General features: G+C 42.7%; 1 protein-coding gene across 14 annotated transcripts in view; it reads right to left on the bottom strand.

Annotated features, from left to right (window-relative positions):
- HECTD4 (HECT domain E3 ubiquitin protein ligase 4) overlaps positions 1-17,779 on the bottom strand; it is a 187,867-nt gene that overhangs the window by 32,109 nt on the left and 137,979 nt on the right. For all 14 annotated transcript variants that reach the window (XM_023647129.2, XM_023647131.2, XM_023647133.2 and 11 more), the window contains 11 exons: positions 17,603-17,706; positions 15,552-15,713; positions 15,286-15,434; positions 14,831-14,910; positions 12,635-12,798; positions 11,711-11,948; positions 10,794-10,930; positions 10,196-10,322; positions 6,593-6,730; positions 4,929-5,065; positions 2,967-3,127 (listed from right to left, as the gene is read on the bottom strand). In XM_023647129.2, coding sequence (XP_023502897.2) covers positions 2,967-3,127; positions 4,929-5,065; positions 6,593-6,730; positions 10,196-10,322; positions 10,794-10,930; positions 11,711-11,948; positions 12,635-12,798; positions 14,831-14,910; positions 15,286-15,434; positions 15,552-15,713; positions 17,603-17,706 — 1,597 coding nt within the window. The remainder of the gene's footprint in view (positions 1-2,966; positions 3,128-4,928; positions 5,066-6,592; positions 6,731-10,195; positions 10,323-10,793; positions 10,931-11,710; positions 11,949-12,634; positions 12,799-14,830; positions 14,911-15,285; positions 15,435-15,551; positions 15,714-17,602; positions 17,707-17,779) is intronic.

Raw genomic sequence — 17,779 nt, 5'->3', positions numbered from 1 at the left:
CAGTCCTCTCCTCAGATTTCAAAGGCAGAAGTTGCCAGGACGAGGCTGGAACAATGCTCTGGGTTGGGTGCCTCTGAAGCTACTGCTGACGAGGCCTCTCCTAGACCCTTTGTTTTTCTAAGTTCTCTCTCAAACTCACATGAGTGCTTTGGACAACGTAGACCTCCATACTAGGACCAGAAATCCAGTCACTTTATTGATCCAACAAACCTGGATAGCATGTTTCATATTTCCCCAATACCGAGATCACTGTATTAATCCTGAGAATAAACGCCCACAACTGTAGCCTGATCGTAACTCTACAAAGCACTTTCTTGCCTTTTCTCTGAGCTGCTAGTCCCCAGTCAATAGGTTTCGTCTAGCAGAGACACTTCCTAAAAATACCAAAGACAGTAAATAAAGCTTTAAGAGCTTTTTTTTAAGGAAGATTACCTCTGAGCTAACTACTGCCAATCCTCCTCTTTTTGCTGAGGAAGACTGGCCCTGACCTAACATCAGTGCCCATCTTCCTCTACTTTATATGTGGGATGCCTACCACAGCATGGCTTTTGCCAAGCAGTGCCATGTCCACACCCGGGATCTGAACCAGCGAACCCTGGGCCGCCGAGAAGCAGAACATGTGAACTTAACCGCTGTGCCACCGGGCCGGCCCTTTTAATAGTATTGTGCTGATATCCAAGCATATGTGTTGGGGAACTCTTTTCAACAAATATTTAGTCTAGAATGTGAGCCAGGGTCCAGATTAGGCACTGGGGGCTCCAGGAAAGAATCAAAGTCTCTTCTTTTGGAAGCTTATTTTCTAGTGGGAGGAGACACACAAATTAAAATAAAAAAAAACAAGCAAAAACGTCAGGTCCTGGAAGAGAAAATACAGTATTACGACAAGATGTGACTGCTTGCTTATTTCAGATTAGATGGTGAGGTAAGCCCATTTTGAAAAGGTGACATATTCATTGAGATGTGAATGATAAGAATGAGACAGCCATGCAATCTGGGCAAAGCATTCCAGGCAGAGGGAACAGCATACACAGGGACGCTGAGGAGGAAACAAGCTTCGTGTGTGAGAAAAACAGAAAGGCCAGCACTGCGGAAGGCAAGCACGCTGGAGAAGCAGAGACTCAGGCGCACGCAGGGTTTCCTGAGCCAGGGTGAGGGTTTGGATTCTACTCCAAGAGAAATGGGAGCCCATGAGAAGGTCGGAACTGCAGGAGAGAGGCAAGTGATCTGATTTATGCTTCTAAAGATCACTTTGACTGCTGCGGGGTGAAGAGAGAGCTGAGGCCTAGACTAGCGTGGTGGCGGCAGAAATGCAGAGAAGCAGACAGACTACGGACATATTTTGGAGGAAGAGTCAACAGGACTTGCTGACAGGTTACACGAGATAACAAGGAGAAAGGATGACTCGTGGTGCCCCTTACAGATACGGAAAGACCAGTGAAGGAGGGGTTTTGGGGAAAATCCAGATTCCACTTCACATGCTACATTTTAGGGGCCTATCAGATTACCTGTGAGTAAAGAGTCAACAAAACTCTTGTTGACTACCTACAAAGGAATCGATTTTGGTTAACTTGTTTCAGCCCTGTCCTTTTGAAAACCTGACAAAAGTAGACTATCAGCAACATTACCAGGCACATCGCTTACGGTTAAAATGACTCCTAACTGGCAAGCTGCATGTGGACTGGGATGATTTACAAAAGATACTGGCTTCTATTTGGGACCCGGGGCTGCTCAGACACCATGTGCACATTGCCGTGTGAAGCCTAGCCCTCACACCGGGCTTGTCATTTGGGTGGGTGGGGTAAGAGAATAGTCCCTGAGCTTCTGTGTGGACAACTATGATGACTCCTGCTGAAAAAACACGCCTGACATCACCTGTGGCACACCATGCTGCCCCTCCTGTATCTTTCTGAGTGAAGCTAACGTCAAGTGTGGCCTTTTTTGGTCTTGTGAATTTGACTGTGAAGTTGAACTTCACACCACCTCACACAGGGTGACACAACATCTGAGAGGAGATGGCAAGCAGGCAGTTGGATATGTGTTTCGGGAATTCCAGCGAGAGGTCTAAGCTGGAGATATACTCAAGTTGGTTCAAAATTGACAATAGAATGAGAAATTGTGATGCTAATGGATGAACAGTACGAAAATTGTTTATGGAAACCTTTATTAGAGAAGTCCATTTATTATATATTCCCCTGAAATGTTCCAAGAATTTTTAAGACCAAAAGAAACAATTCATAGGTGCATGTGATGGAATTTGCCAGATCTTTAGGTTTTAACCCACTGAGGGCAGGCACGTGTTCCCTTAGAGACCCCAGCACAGTGCTAGGCACAAGGCAGGCACTCAAGGAAACCTCGTTAGCTTCACAGAGAAATGAGCTGACTGCTCACACAGTGCCTGGACAGCCTCTTAGTTCTCTCTCTTTTTTTTCCCCTACCCATTTCACTTATTTTATGGATTTAGGTCAAACGTGACTTTTTAAAAACACTTCTCTGTATGGAAATTTTCCAACACATACAAAAATGCAGAGAAGGATATAACAAACTCAACGCACCCATGATCTGGTTTTAACAATTATCCATGCTTCCTTTTTTTGTTAAGGTCACACTGGTTTATAACAGTAAATAAATTTCAGGTGTACATCATTATATTTCAACTTCCGTAGAGACTGCATCTCTTCTTGACTTGCTTTACTCTTCATAATTTTCCACATCCTTCAAATCTCCAGCTACCCCTCAACCACCCCCCCCCAACTCACAGCACAGTGCCTGTGGCATAGGCCAAGGGACACTGGATCCCCAAATTTTTCTTCCCAACTCCTGCAATTCTGCTGTTATCTTTACTAGCTACCTTCTCTCTCTCTCTCAGCTCTGAAGGAGAAGCTTTCCCGTCAACAACGAACAGCATGTGTGGTAAAACACAGTAAGTGGATTTCTGTGACCCACTAGAAAGAAGGGCTCAACTTTACCTGTGAATTTGAAGGTTGGTATTGTCCAATGTGACCAGCCCATTGGTGGCAGTCCTTCGGTAGCCTGCTGGAGGCCTTTCCAACATATCAATAGGATACCAGTATCGGACCAGCACACCCTCACTTCGTAGGTATGTTTCTACCTGCACCAATTCATTTACCTACAATAGCAAAAGGAAACGTCTATTTGTTTTTTTGAGCACTGATTTTTTCCCCAAGTTTGTTCGTTTGTTTTTTTGAGGAAGATTAGCCCTGAGCTAACATCTGCTGCCAATCCTCCTCTTTTTGCTGAGGAAGACTGGCCCTAACATCAGTGCCCATCTTCCTCTACTTTATATGTGGGACGCCTGCCACAGCATGGCTTGCCACGTGGTGCCATGTCCGCACCCGGGATCTAAACCGGCAAACCCTGGGTGGCCGAAGCAGAACGTGTGCACTTAACCGCTGTGTCACCAAGCCAGCCCCTCCCCAAGTTTTAATATACATATGTATGTACATAAAACCAAAGGTTTATAGCAATAAATGATAGTTTCATCTCATTGACTGAGTCTAAAGTTCAAAGACATCTGGTTAGTACTGACAGTGTGTTTAGTTTTTTCATTCCAGGTGGCAAATTTTAATTGGTACAATAAATTGAAGAACTTCCATGTAATCATGAGTTAGAAATTTAAAGAGAATTACACTATGTTTCAGTAAGAGTTCAACACACAATGTAGCCAGGTAAAATTTATGTCCCTTCTTTTTATGTTAATAATTCTGTAAAAAGCTGGGGATATGTCTGATAGCTCTATTTTATTACTAGGAAAATAAAAAGTAAGCTCATGCATATGCATTCTGAATTCAAATACCAATGTAATTTTTATTTAGGGATTATTATAAACATAAAGGGAATCAAACTACTTGAGAAATAAAAGAATTACTACTTAAACAAAATTTCTATTTTTCTAATTTTTAATTTCACACATTTCCATTGCTAACAAAATATTGTCAGTTATATACTTTCTGATAACCAGCAATCAGAAGTTTGTATCAGAAGGCGCTGGGACATTAACAGCATTACTGATGGAATTTTCTACTTGAAAGTTCATTTTAGTAAACTACTAGCCAATAACCTCTTTTAAAAATGTAATGATTTAAATTAGGTTCTGGTAAAATGGAGTCAGTTGAAGACGTAAAACTTTCCACTTCAAAGCATTACTGGTACCTAACATTATCTGCATCTGTCTCTCATCAATGTGGTAGATAAATACTTCTTAATCAGAGATGCCTAGGCTTGCACTGTGTTATTTCGTCCATTTTTCTTGCGTGGGAACTTCTTAAATGAAGCACATGCATGCAACCTTAGGGTAATGCTGTCATGGCTTTCAAATAGGACGCTGTTTTCAAAAGAAAGCTTCATCTTTGCCTCACTCAGTCTCTTCTGTTCCTTCTCCTCTGCCCCTGCCCAGCCCCAAAGCCACACTGAGCCCTACGAGAGGGCTCTGCAAACTGGAGACAAAAACTACTGATCTAGTTTAATACACTCATTTTACATATAGCGAAACTGAGGCTGAAAAACCCAGTGAGAAGTGTGATCAAAATCACAAAACTATTTCTTTGATTTGAGTCTGTATGACAATCACGACAGTGATAGATCATCCATTCATCAAGGACAAAGAGAATTTTCCCTTAGAACTTGGGTAGAAATAACGTCGGGACAGTTAGAACATGGTTGACAGCAAACAATGGCAGAGGCAGCATGGGCTGAAGGAGCTGACAGCACTGAGAGTTAAGAGCCTCTATCCATCATCAGCCCTGCTCTGGGCCCATGAGAAAATCTCAGGCAAGTCATTCGGCATGACAGCACTTAGCCTGGTTTCTTCATCCCTAATTTGAAGAGGAATCCATCTGTATAATGACTTCTTAAGATGCTTGGAGTCTGGGCATGAAAGTCTCAGGGCAAATAAAAGGCTATTCACTCACTGAATCAACATCTAAGACGACTCCATGAAGCCCAAAGGTTTTCAGCATCCCTCTGATGGCAAATTTTGGCAGAGCGGTTCCAACAGTACTGCTGGCTACGTTATTGCTGTCCGGAGAGCGAGTTACTACCGTGAGACCTGAGGAGGGTAGAGGGAGAAGTGTTTTCAGAAGCAAGCGCTAAAATAGCTCTACAGCATTTAACAATACCCTCAGTTTAGTTAAACCAAAAAGAAAGAAAGCTCAGTCTGGAAGATAACACAACAAAAAGTTCTAAGAACTCTCACAATTCAACAATAAAAAGACAAATAAGCCAATTAAAAAATGGGCAAAGGATTTGAATAGACATTTCTCCAAAGAGAAGTGAAAAGACACACACGAAAAGATGTTCAACATCATTAGTCATCAGGGAAATGCAAGTCAAAGGCATAATGAGACACCACTTCACACCCACTAGGATGGCTATAAGCAAAAAGACAGACCATACTGAGTATTGGTGAGGATGTGGAGACATTGGAACCCTCAGACTCTACTCCGCTGGTGGGAATGTAAAGTGGTGTAATCGCTTTGAAAAACAATCTGGCAGTTCCTCAAAAAGTTAAGCAAAGTTGCCATATGATTCAGCAATTCCACTCCTACCTATACACCCCAAAGAAATGAAAACACATGTCCACACAAAAGCTTGTATTCAAATGTTCACAGCAGCATTATGCATAATAGCCAAAAGGTAGAAACAACCCAAGTGCCCATCAATTGATGAGTGGATAAACAAAATGGAGTATTATCCATACAATGGAATATTATTTTGCCATAAAAAAGAATGAAGTACCAACATGTGCTATGACATGGACGAACTTGAAAAATTATGCCACGTGAAAGAGGCCAGACACAAGAGAATCAAATGTTATTTGAAATTTCCAAAATAGGCAAATCTAGAGAGACAGAAAGTAGATTAATGGTTGCTAAAGAGAGGGAGAAATGGGGAGTGGTGAAGTACAAAATTTCTTTGGGGGAGATGAAAATGTACTGGAATTAGAAGCAATGGTTTAATGGTTGCACAACTTTGGGAATATACTAAAAACTGCTGAATTCTGCACTTTAAAAGGGTGAAGGTTATGGTATGTGAATTACATCTTTAAAAAAAGTGAATATATATTCCTGCCCCTGCCCACAATATTCTGATATTTTTGAGAAGATTAATAATGAGTAGTAAATTATCTTTTTTGTGCTTTTCTATATTTTCATTTGCTCAAAATACGTGATAGATTTTTAATCAAAAGAATAAACCCATTCCCTTAAAATTCTTAAAAGCACAGTCCAACCACATAGTCATGGTTTACTAGCTCAGCAGCCAGGACTAAGCCTGAGGGGCATATCTGGAGTCCTCCGCCCACGTCCCACTTCTCTTCTCTACAAGTGCCCTGTCTCACCCTGCTCATGTTAGTGAGTTATGGGAATGTGCCAGAGGCTAGAGAAGCATGTACTTGTGCCCCACCAGGTAGCTTTAGGGCCTCATATGGGAGAGCCTAGAAGAGGTCACATCATTCAGAGTAAGGAGAGTCACCCTAGGAGAGCCAGTAGCTGCTTGGCTCAAATGTAAGCTGGGGAAAACTCAACTTCTCATTTCATAGGAAGTCTCACAGATGAAGTAAGGGGGAAAGCAAAACCTTTTCGAACTTTATCAATTGTGAACTTGTTTGCTTCGTCTTTAATGTCTTCAATGGTGGGAAGATAAAGGTCTCTTGGGATGCCACCGTTCTCCTCGTAGAGGAACTCAACCGTCTGTCGGGCAATATCCACCATGCCTAAAAAATATAAGCGCACTGGTGACCCTCCCAAGAGTACACGATCTGCACATCAACCACGGCGCGGACTTCTACGAGAATGAAGAGACGGGACGCTCTCAAACAGCGTTTGTGGGAGTACATAGCCTTTTGGGGAAGGTAATCACGCAGTGTCTCCCCCTCGGAAACACAAGCACGAACGTGGAAAGGTGCAAGAACACTCCCTGCAGCACTGCTGGGAGACATAACTAAAAAGTGGAAACAGTGAGAGTATTCGTTAATACAGAATGGTTAAAAATGACGGTACATTATGATGCAGTCACTTCATTTTAGCTAAGTCAAAAGAACAAACCATAGGACAGATGGAGAGTGAGAAGAAAGTGACAGCAACATTCCTTTCTTACTTTCTGCATCTTTTGTACTGTTTGACTTTTACATGTTCCCTGTTTAAGAGAGACAGACAGCTACATCAACCTCTTCTATCTTGGCCTGGAAATCGCTCTGTTCCTCCTTCCCAGAAGGAGAACGCACCACTATGTTCAACAGCAACAGCCACTATTAATTAATAAACCAAATAAATGTCCAAAGCCCTGAAGGAAACAGCCTGTGGGGAGTACCGAGGTGGGTGCCACGGCCCCTGCTGCTGCCGCCGCCAGAGCTCCCACATTGCTCAAGGAGTTGTGGGTAAAAAACGAGCACTGACAGCTTCTGCGTTCAAACAAGGCTTATCTCCACCACAATTATCTACCATTCCTTTATTTGCTGCCCTTGCTGTAATGAAAAGGCACAGCAATTTTCTGAGCACAGTTTTCTTACAAGGGGGCTACAATTAAAGAAAGAAGTGAAAGAATAAACAAGAAATGTGGCCTGATGTTAGAAGATTGTGGAAAAATAATCTTTGTGACACTTTCCAAAGAAATAGAGGGGAGGAGAAAAAATACTCTGCTGTTTACTAAGTAAGGATCCGGGAACATGGGGAAAATACGAAATTAAACCACGCACAGCACAGGGAGCGTTTCATTAACGTTCCTTGGGGGACCTGATGGCAGGAGCCAGACCCACCCTCACAGGAGGTGGTCCTTTGGGCACCACGAGCCATCTCCCTATCCTCCCTTCAGCCCCTGCTACCGCTATACTGAAGGTCATATTTGAAAGGCAAACGTTCTACGTCTAAATTAATACAGTCCAGATGACGGGCCATGGCCACAAGGATGGATCCCAAGGGAATGCCTTGGCAAGATGTGTGCCAGGGGCCGCAGGTACTGCTGGGGGAGGCAGGAGGCCAGAAGCCACCTTTAGATAATCGTTTTCCATGTGCTGTCCACACTTTTCTTCCTCTGAACTGGGAGCAGAGGAGGAGGAGGCACACTTGGCCACAGACACTCCAGATGGCTCTGGGACCAAACGGTAAAAGAGAAGAAAAAGAAATCCTAATTTAAGCAGAACTTACGTGAAAATACAGGCACAGCAACCAATGATCATGTGCAAGAGCTTTCCACCTTGATACTGTACAGTCTCTTTCCCCCTTTCTTACTGTCTCCAAAGCAGTGAGCAGCACCACTCTCCCTGAGCACACAGTGCTTCCTATTTCTAAACTCATGCCTGCTTTTGCAGAGCTGGCCCCGGTTTCAGCTTAACACCATGTTAGATTGGGCTACTCTGGCCACACAACCTGTGGCCTCCTGACCTGCCTGTGGCACAGCCCTCACCACAGTGCACTCTGTTGTTTCATTACCTGTGTCCCCCAAGGAGGGAGGTTCTGAGAGAAGGGACCACCCTGTCTTCTTCACAGAAGATTCCTTATGCCCTAGCACAGGGCCTGACAGCTGGGAGGTACTTGTTGACTGTAGGACTTGAACAGCTGAATGAAAGCAAATGAAACAGAGCCTGCTCACTCTGCAAATCAGGGACCTGCGCTGCTGCTTCCAGGCCAGCAGGAAGGAACCTGACTTTACCATTAGGAAGCGAAGGCCGTCTGAAAAAAGGATCTGTTCTGCAACCTGATAGAACGCCAAAAGGGCATTTTCTTTGAACTTAAACGGAGAGGAACAAATCATCTTTTTATTTCTAGGATCTACTATATCAGATTACGCTGCTCCTTTGCTTAAAACCTCCCAAAGGCTTCCCATCCTACACAGAACAAAATCCACAGCCCTTGCCAAGCCCGACGCTTCCTCCGCTCCCTCACATCTCATTTCCTGCTGCTCCTCCCTAACCCCCGCCCTCCTTCAGCTACACTGGCTTTGGCCTTATTGCTGTTCCCCCAACCACCCAAGCTCACTCCCACCTGAGGATCTTCCTAAGGTTGCTCCCTCTGCCTGAAACTCTTAAGAGAGAAGAAAAGAGAAGAATATTAATTATCCTCCCTGGAATTTGGGTCAGCAGCTGAAACAGGGCTCTGATAAGAGCAGGAAGGAATCACATCACGTCATAGGATGTGTGGATTTTCCCACAGGTTAAGTACAAACAAGATCATTCCACTCTTATAGGTCTTAGCTTTGGGGATAGAAAGCATGAAAGAAAAGAAAGAAAGAAGTAAATAAATAAATAAATAAATAAATAAATAAAACCCCCACAAAAATACATACTAATGAGTCCTGGCACCAATATGAGAAAAAGGAATTACTCATCTATCACTAGAAATCTGGGACTTATCATATAAGTTGGTCAAGGAACAAAGGTCTTTTGGTGGCTTTTCTCATTATTTGGTCCTAGTGTCAGTCACAACACAAGTTAAAAGAGGAGAAAGACTGCTGACACAGGGACAAAAACTAAACTCCTTATACCACCTCTGACTGCCACGATGTTGGGAAAAGGCATTGCTGCATCTCAAAAAAGTAGGTATTTCACAAGATCAGGAAAAGCCTTAAAACAGAGATCAGCTATCTTCACTTAAGACTCACTAACAGTCCACTGTCTGGGGTCAAACTGTGTTTATTTTGCTGGAGAAACTGTGGTCATTGGGAGAAAAAGCTCACCAACATCATGATCACTGTGACATTTAGGACTATATTCACTGAATACTTACTGTGTGCCGGGTACTGTTCTTAGGGAGCCTCACCTGTAGTAACTCATTTATTTCTCACATACATGAGTTGGTTAACATTACTGATTCCATTTCAAGGGTGAGGAAAGCCCAGAAAGGTAAAGTAACTTTCCCAAAGTCACAACGCTGGTAAATAGCACAGCTGTGACTTCAGAGCCCAAATTATTTAACCACCAGACCACCCAACTTCCCAATATAACCATCCCAGCTTCATTTCAGCAGCCCATCAATGCAAAACTCTGACTTAAACTGACAAGCAAAGAAAAGTCTGGCAATGAAAGCAAAAGACTGCAGAGTTCAAACAGGCACAGGTGGAAGACACTGTTAGGTCTGGCCCAACTTTAGACGAGCCCCTTCCCTAATTCACAGCCTGAGTTTCATCTAAACACATCTCTTCAAGTCCTGAAGGGAGTGCTTCAGGAGAACATAAAGCACCAGACCTAGCTGTAATGCGCCCTTTATCTGGTCCAGGCCCGATTTCCGTTCTGCTTCATTGCGGAAGCGTCTTCGGATAGTGGGAAAAACCTTGGTCTCCCATGCTTTCACCAGCAGGGCGTAGTGGTCCTCCTGGAAGGAGAAGGGAGACTCAGGAACAGAGAAGGAACTCCGTGCGCAGGCATCAGTCCTTCCCTAACTTACAGCTCTCATCCCACTCAAATGCTAGTAATAGAAATACTCCCTGTGGACCACCCAATTAAATACACCCTCAGATGCCAGGGGAGGCAACAGCTGGGCTGGGGCAAGCTCTTCCTTTCCGTTTAAAGCCATATAAGCATTTCACATGATCCCCAACTTTACTCCTGAATTATTATCAAAGTTCTTCATTTCTCCAACACCCAACTCAATACTGGGCAAAGGAGCCCAACGGATATCACTACTGAAGTGTGGGTTAGAAAATGAACACTCCAGAGTTGCTGTTCAAACACAGTGACATAACTGAAAGTATAACAACTCCAGCCTTGCACACTCAGATCAAAATCATTCCTCGTGGCTTGTCCTGGTCACCAGGGTGCTAAGCAGATGCTGCGGGTCTCTCACCTGTGGGATGTCATCATCATCGTCGTCATCACTCTCATCATCTGCAATGGGAGGCGGGTGAGGGTCTGGGCCAGAGGTGATGAAATTCTCATAGCTGAGCTCTACTTTGTAATGACAGGAAGTGTCACTGTCATATTCTGTAACAAAGCACAATGATAGTGAATTCTAAGCAAGAGCAGTCTGAAAAATCATGAACTTCTCACTCTTGACAAATCAGATTCTCTTAATTTGTATGACAGAAGGACTCCTAGTACTTGGAGGGATTTTAAGGCTCAGAGCCAAGGAATAACTAATCATTTATAATTACTCTGAATCCCACAGCAGTTTTTATGGGTGTAATTCCTTCAACTCAGAGAAGAATTTAGAAAGTTCTTCATCATGAGAAAGAATTAAAGACTCTTAAAACAGTCTGCAAACCAGTATCCCAAGGGCCAAATATGGCCTGCAGATATTTCTGGCTCAGGAAGCGCAGTCTCATTCAATTTGATTATGAAATTTCTCAAACAATCAGGGAGGCTTTTTAGTGCACACCAATACATCCACCACCCGGACTCCCAGTTAGCATTTTACTATTATGACCTCAATTTTAAAACAGTTTAAAAAATGATCAACATTTTAAAAGTAGGGGATTTCATATAAAATTCTGGGGTTTTCAACTGTCTTATAAAGAGTGCACAATCTTTTGGGCTTCCATTTCCTTGTGGCAGTGTTCCACCGGCACTGAGTAGCGGCAGGCTTCCTGTATGTGGGGAATGTACTTTCCAGTCTGCCATGCGTCCTCCCGCTCCCCATTTTCTTCCATTGGGCCTGTTACCGGATTCCCGGTGGGCACTAGAGTGTGCCCAAGTTTAAAGGGATTTCCAGATTCAACATTCGCATTCCCAGGAAGCAGTAGGCCATGGGAGGAGGTGGCTTACGTTGCTGAGCAGTGGCCACAGCAGCAATCCGGCATGGTGGCCCATGAGTGCCCGGGTCTGATGCAATACTGGTGCCAGCATCATTGTCACTGTCAGATGCCATGGCAAAGGGCAGGGCCTCGAAGTTAGCGCTGATCTCTTCTGCCAAGTCGGTGCACAGGTCAGCGGCGTTGCGGTGGGCCTGCCCTTCGGCATAGGCAAAGGGGCGGGAGCCAAAGTTAGCACGAGTCTTGGTGTTCTGGAAAGGAGATCAAATAAAGGCTCTGAAAGGACTTCTGTTTATTTATTTATCTATCTATTTATTTTCAACACCCGGAGGCAAACTTCACTAAGCATCAAACACTAAGCACTAAGCATCAGAAGCACGGCCCCAGCTATGGGACAGCATGTGAAACCAGGCAGAGGGGCTGGTGTACCTGTAGCACAGGCTACACGGAGCTCTGTACGAGCCCGCCCCACCTACCCGCCCCCTCACCTCCCATTCTCATGCTCTCTGCTACTCACACACAGTGACCTGCCTTGTTTCCAACACTGTTCCTTTCTACCTCATGCCACTGCACATGCTATCCCTCACCTGGAACATTCTTTCCTCCAATTCTGCCTAGTTGAGACCAGTTAATACTCCAGACCTGGCTCAAACATCACTTGTTCAGGGTAACGCGGACATGATCAGAGTTGTCTGGTACTTGCTTCCATTAAGTCCACAATTTTCAACGAGACTGTGATGGTTAACTTTATGCAGCTTGACTGGCCATGGGCTGCCAGATTAAACATTATTTCTGGGGGTGTCTATGAGGGTGTTTCTGGATGAGCTGAGCGTTTGAATCGGTGGACTCAGTAAAGGAGACTGCCCTCCCCAGTGTGGGTGAGCATCATCCACTTTACCAAGGAGAATTTGTTTTCCTTCCCAACAAGATAACCTGCCTTTTTCTGAATGTGAACCACAGGCCACATCCCACCAGAGACGTCTTCGAGATACGGAGAGAGGCGCTGCCCGCAGTATGTGAAGTACACCCGGCCCTTGGCTGGCTGCCCTGGAGGAGGCGGGGTCCCCTCGGTTCTCTCCCAGCCAATTCCTGCCACGTCACCTATGCCAGAGAGCAGGAAGCAAACAACAGTTTTTTCCCCTTTTATTGACTCTTAAATAAACTTCCAAATTGCAATCAGTGTCACAAGGGCACATATCATTGACTATCTTTGTTTTTATTTATTTATGCCATCAGTTACATCTGACAAAGACATGAAGTAACTTACTGTATTTAAGTAAATATAACATAACACAACATAAGTAATTTTAAAAAGAGAAGTCAGAAACTATTTAGAAGAAGAAAAATGCCTAGTGTCTGAGTTAAGTTACTTACCACAATTACACATTGAATTTAGCCTTTATTTTCCTGGCAGCCAAGACAAAAAGGGAAAACATTGGGTATGATTCTTTAAATAGAGGAATATAAGTTTTCCTCTTTTGATGAATGGAGGATTACTTATGGCATAAAGGTAAAAAGGTAACATTTTCTCAGTAAGTTTGTGGAAGATTTAGAAGTGGTCTTAAAACTATAATTTAAACCTCAATCCACAATGTAAACTAAAGGTACACCATTAAATCACATTATCTCCCCTAACTTACATGTATTTAAGGCATTTTGGCAAGAAGCTAAGATAACACAAGATAAGCTGCTTTCTGCTGAGGTGACAAGATACTGAGATAGAACTTACAGGACCAAGAGGAACATGTCCCCTATATTAGCATTCTTAAACGGGCTGCTCAGGCCAGCTGCTAACATACGTCTATCCACTGTAAACTCTCCAGTAAGTGTATGCAGCTCCGTGACTCTGTTCTGAGCTGAGAGTCTCACATGCTTTAGTCTCATACCACTAACATGGGCTTCCCAAGGCCCGGGGACCTGTCATGGTTCAATGAGCATCTGCTGATGAATGGACACCGAAAGTGTTGGTATAGAGGCTGAGATTCTGTTGTTTGAAAAAGTAAGTTCCCGACTCCCACAAAGAAACATTAAGAAGAGCGGAGCATGTGTGCCTGAGGTCCAGTCCAAAATTTTTTGAAAAGCCAAAATGTGATCAAACAAAACAACAAATGACAGCAGCAAACAAATAAAAACCCAGAATATGTTTCCCCTGCCCTCCCCACATCCCCCTTTTGTGCTTAAAGCACTTAAGTAAGTACTCAGCTGAGATGTCAGAGTTATACTCCACAAAGTAAGAGAGAAATAACTTTGCCAGGAAATTATTTCCAAGTCACAACTTGGCCACAACTGAAAACACTACACTCTCTGGAAAGGTGCAATTTAACAAGCAGGTCCATTGAGAACAGTGATGGTACAATTACTCCCAGTCATAAGGCGTTATCCATTACACCGAGTGACTCAGTATGTCCCATCTAAGCATCGCAGATCACCTATCACATAAAACAATTTCAGTTTTATCAGAGATTATGTTAAGATGTACTGTCTGAAAATAAGTAACCACCATGTTTGGCTGCTTCTAATGTCAAGAGGACAATGCCTTTATTTTGTTGCTACTACTGGAGCAGGAAGGACTGATCCCAATTTATGTACTATACAGATCGAATTACTTATACAAAGGCTCTAGAAAGGAGGGGAAAAAGAAGGTTTTTGTTTTTAATCGGATTGACTGTGTGACTATCTATGAAACATCTGGGCAGAATATCTGTTGAAGCTGGACCAGATGTTTAGGCTACCAAGAGCACAGTCCACAGCGCTCACCTACTGACAATGCATTTCCTGAGTACCTCACAGCTAGTGGCAGAGTTCTCTGGTTTTGAAGCAACGTATCTGCTCATCAATGAAAAGCTGATGAAAGACCAAACTTCAGAGAGAAGCAAAATCTCAGATTTTTCTAATAATGAAGGAATTAAAGTCAATGTGACTTCTAAACTACCAAAGGGAGGCTCTAAATGATAACGGCCTCACAAAATGAGAGTCTGGTGTAATCTAGGGGACAGCAAGTGACAAGTACTTGGTTTTCACTAATAGACAAATTGCTCATTCCCAGTGCTTTTATGTAAATTTAACCTATTTAAACCAAAACCTGGGAACAACAGAAATACACAGGGTAAAAAAAAGCTTCCACCATACTCACCAGGAGACAGTGTCACGTCCAAGCGAACACTCTTCCACTGTAATAAACTGGAGCCATTGTAGTGCACAGCTCGGCCATTGCTAGGAAAAGACCAAGGGAAGTCAAAGACAAGGCTAATCGGCCAACACACAGGCAGTTAAGCAGTGAACGGGCGGAGGGGTTCCAGTAGCACGAGAGTAATTAGAAGAGCAATCCTAAGAGCTGTTCTTTCCCTAAACATGATCATATTTCCAACTGAAATTTTATACATTTTGGGGGGTAGAGATTATAATTATATTATTTTATATACTTTACTATTAAATACTAAATAAATACTAAATAAATAATTTATATATATTTATATATTTTATATAAATACTATCAAATACTAAATATTAAATAGTAAATACTTTAGTATTAAAACATCCCGACCCACCACTTTTTTTAAAAAAATAACAGGGATAGCAGCCACTTACTTATGGAAAAGACAAGTGCCCACTGGATTAGTCCAAGCCCCATCTCGTTTCTCTGCTTCTGTAGCAAAGCCAAAGGAAACTATTGGTCCAGTGTCGTCATCAGTATCTCCATAGGAAACAATTTCAATTTCCCAGTAAAAAGACGGGGCCTGAAGAAACACCAGAAGTGGGCAGGCAATCAGAGGGCTCAGCTTGAGCCCTTTAACTTGCTTTTTCTTTCAAATTTGAAGGAAAGAGGCAAAAGAATGTGTCAAGTGATTTCTCACCTGAACTGGCAGTGGTGAGGTGGCATAGATGAATGTGCCCCGGGGCAGACCACCCCCAGCACTGGGGTCAGCCAGGAAGGTGACAGAAGTAAGGTGTGATGAGAACATGCAGGCTCGAACAGGCGGAAACACTCGAGAGGGGCTCCAAGTAATCTCTTTGGGCTATATTGGGGAAAAAACCCTCATTCAACAGAAGTGCAAACACAAATTCTTTTACTCTCCCAAAGAACAAAAATAATTTTTATCTAATGATCTTATAATATAGGTACATATATATATTTTTAAAAAGCGTATTTTTCCCCCCAAAGGAAGCTTCTCTTTATTTAAAAAGAAGGCATTCTCCTTCCCTATGCCCAGTCCTGCCCTGTAGAAATAATCACTCTTTTAACTCTTTTAATTGTTAATTCGGATACTTACCTCTAGATTTCTCTTCTATGCTTATAATGCTATTTTTAATATCTCTTTAAGATATCGTTTATCCTCTATTATGACAAACAAGAGCTGAACTCCACATATCTGTTCCTCCTTACACATGTACACACACGGTCCCTCACCCGCTTCTACTCCCAGGGCAGTTACAGGATCAAATTTAGTTCAATCAGTACCCAGAATTTATACTACTATGACCTCATATTCAGCTCAAAGCTAAGAAGGAGTAATACGGTTACACTGTTTTTTTTTTTAGGTCCACTGCCTCACTTTTTCACTTTCATAATTTTTAATAAGTCTAATCATAAAATTTCAAGCTTCCCTGTCAGATAAAAGCATACGTATTTTTAACCCATCAACTTTACTTTTATCTTAAAGAAAGAACTGACAGATGCATGTAAAGATGAGCTCTGAGGATGTCTGGATCACTGTTAGGGTGAGAACTGGAGACGATGCAGAGGTGCAACAAGAAAAGCCTGAGGGCGTACTGAGGCACAAGTACACGCTGGACTATGAAGTTTCTGTTGATTGACAGGGAAAGGTACTCAGCACCTCCAGAGGGGAAAAGCTGGGTACGAAACAGTATGGAGAGCTGAATCCATGTTGTTAAAAAAATTATAGGTAATACATCACTTTAATATGTTGACAATGGTAACTGGAGATGTTGAGATTTCAGGTGACATTTTTTTCTTTTATATATTTTTAACTTTTTATTTTGAAACAATTTCCAATCTCGAGAAAAAGTGCAATACAGTAATTTTTGTATACTCTTACCTAGATGCACTGATGTTTTTTTAAAATATAATTCACATAACATATAAGTCACCCATTTAAAGTGTACTATTCAGTAATTTTTAGTACATTCACAGAGTTGTGCAACCATCACCACAATCTAACTTTAGAACACTTTGTCCCCCATTTTTATCCTACCCATTAGCAGTCAATCTCCATCGCTCTCTACCCTCAGCCCCTGGCAACTACCAGTCTGCTTTCTGTCTCTATGGATTTGCCTGTTCTGGACACTACACATAAATGGAATCACATAAGTGGTCTTTTGTGACCGGCTTCTTTCATTTAGCATAACTTCAAGGTTTATCCATATTGTAGCATGTGTTACTACTTTGTTACTTTTTAAGGCTGAATAATATTCCATTATATGGATCTACTCCATTTTATGCATGTATTCCTCAGTTGACGGACAATTAGGTTGTTTCCACTTTTTGGCTACTATGAATAGTGCTGCTAAGAACTTTCACAGATGTACCAATTTTTAACATTTTGCCACTTTTGCTTTTTGATCACTCTCTTTCTCTCTGTATATATACTCATTATTATGAGATAGGCTACAGATCAAAAATTCTGAAAAGTTTCTTTTCTGTTATCAATAACATAGAAATTATTTACAAACTAATGAGTTCTGCTCCTCTGCTGTAATCTGTCAATATTCAGAATGTCGAATCAAGGTGCTCTGACATTCAAAGATGACAGTATATCACTGCAGGGCATACAGCTCCAAATAGCTTTGCAAATGAGCATCCTGAATGCTACTAATGCGCTGCTCGGCACTCTGACGCTGCATGCTGCAGCCGGGCAGGAGGTGTGGTGCACTGCAGAGGGCTCACCTGTCTCCGGTCGGCCTGCAGGGGAGGCGGTGGGGGCCGAGCACAGTCGCGGTAGAGCATCCTCAGCCGTTCACACTGCACCTCTACAACTGCTAGTCGCTCTCCTGGAAGGGGATATATAGAATACATGAAATAAGTCCTATAAGCCCCAAGAGGGCTCCAACTCTTTTGGAGTAG

Source organism: Equus caballus, chromosome 8, assembly GCF_041296265.1.
Source record: "Equus caballus isolate H_3958 breed thoroughbred chromosome 8, TB-T2T, whole genome shotgun sequence".
Classification (NCBI taxonomy): domain Eukaryota; kingdom Metazoa; phylum Chordata; class Mammalia; order Perissodactyla; family Equidae; genus Equus; species Equus caballus.
This window is presented reverse-complemented; position numbering and strand designations above follow the sequence as displayed.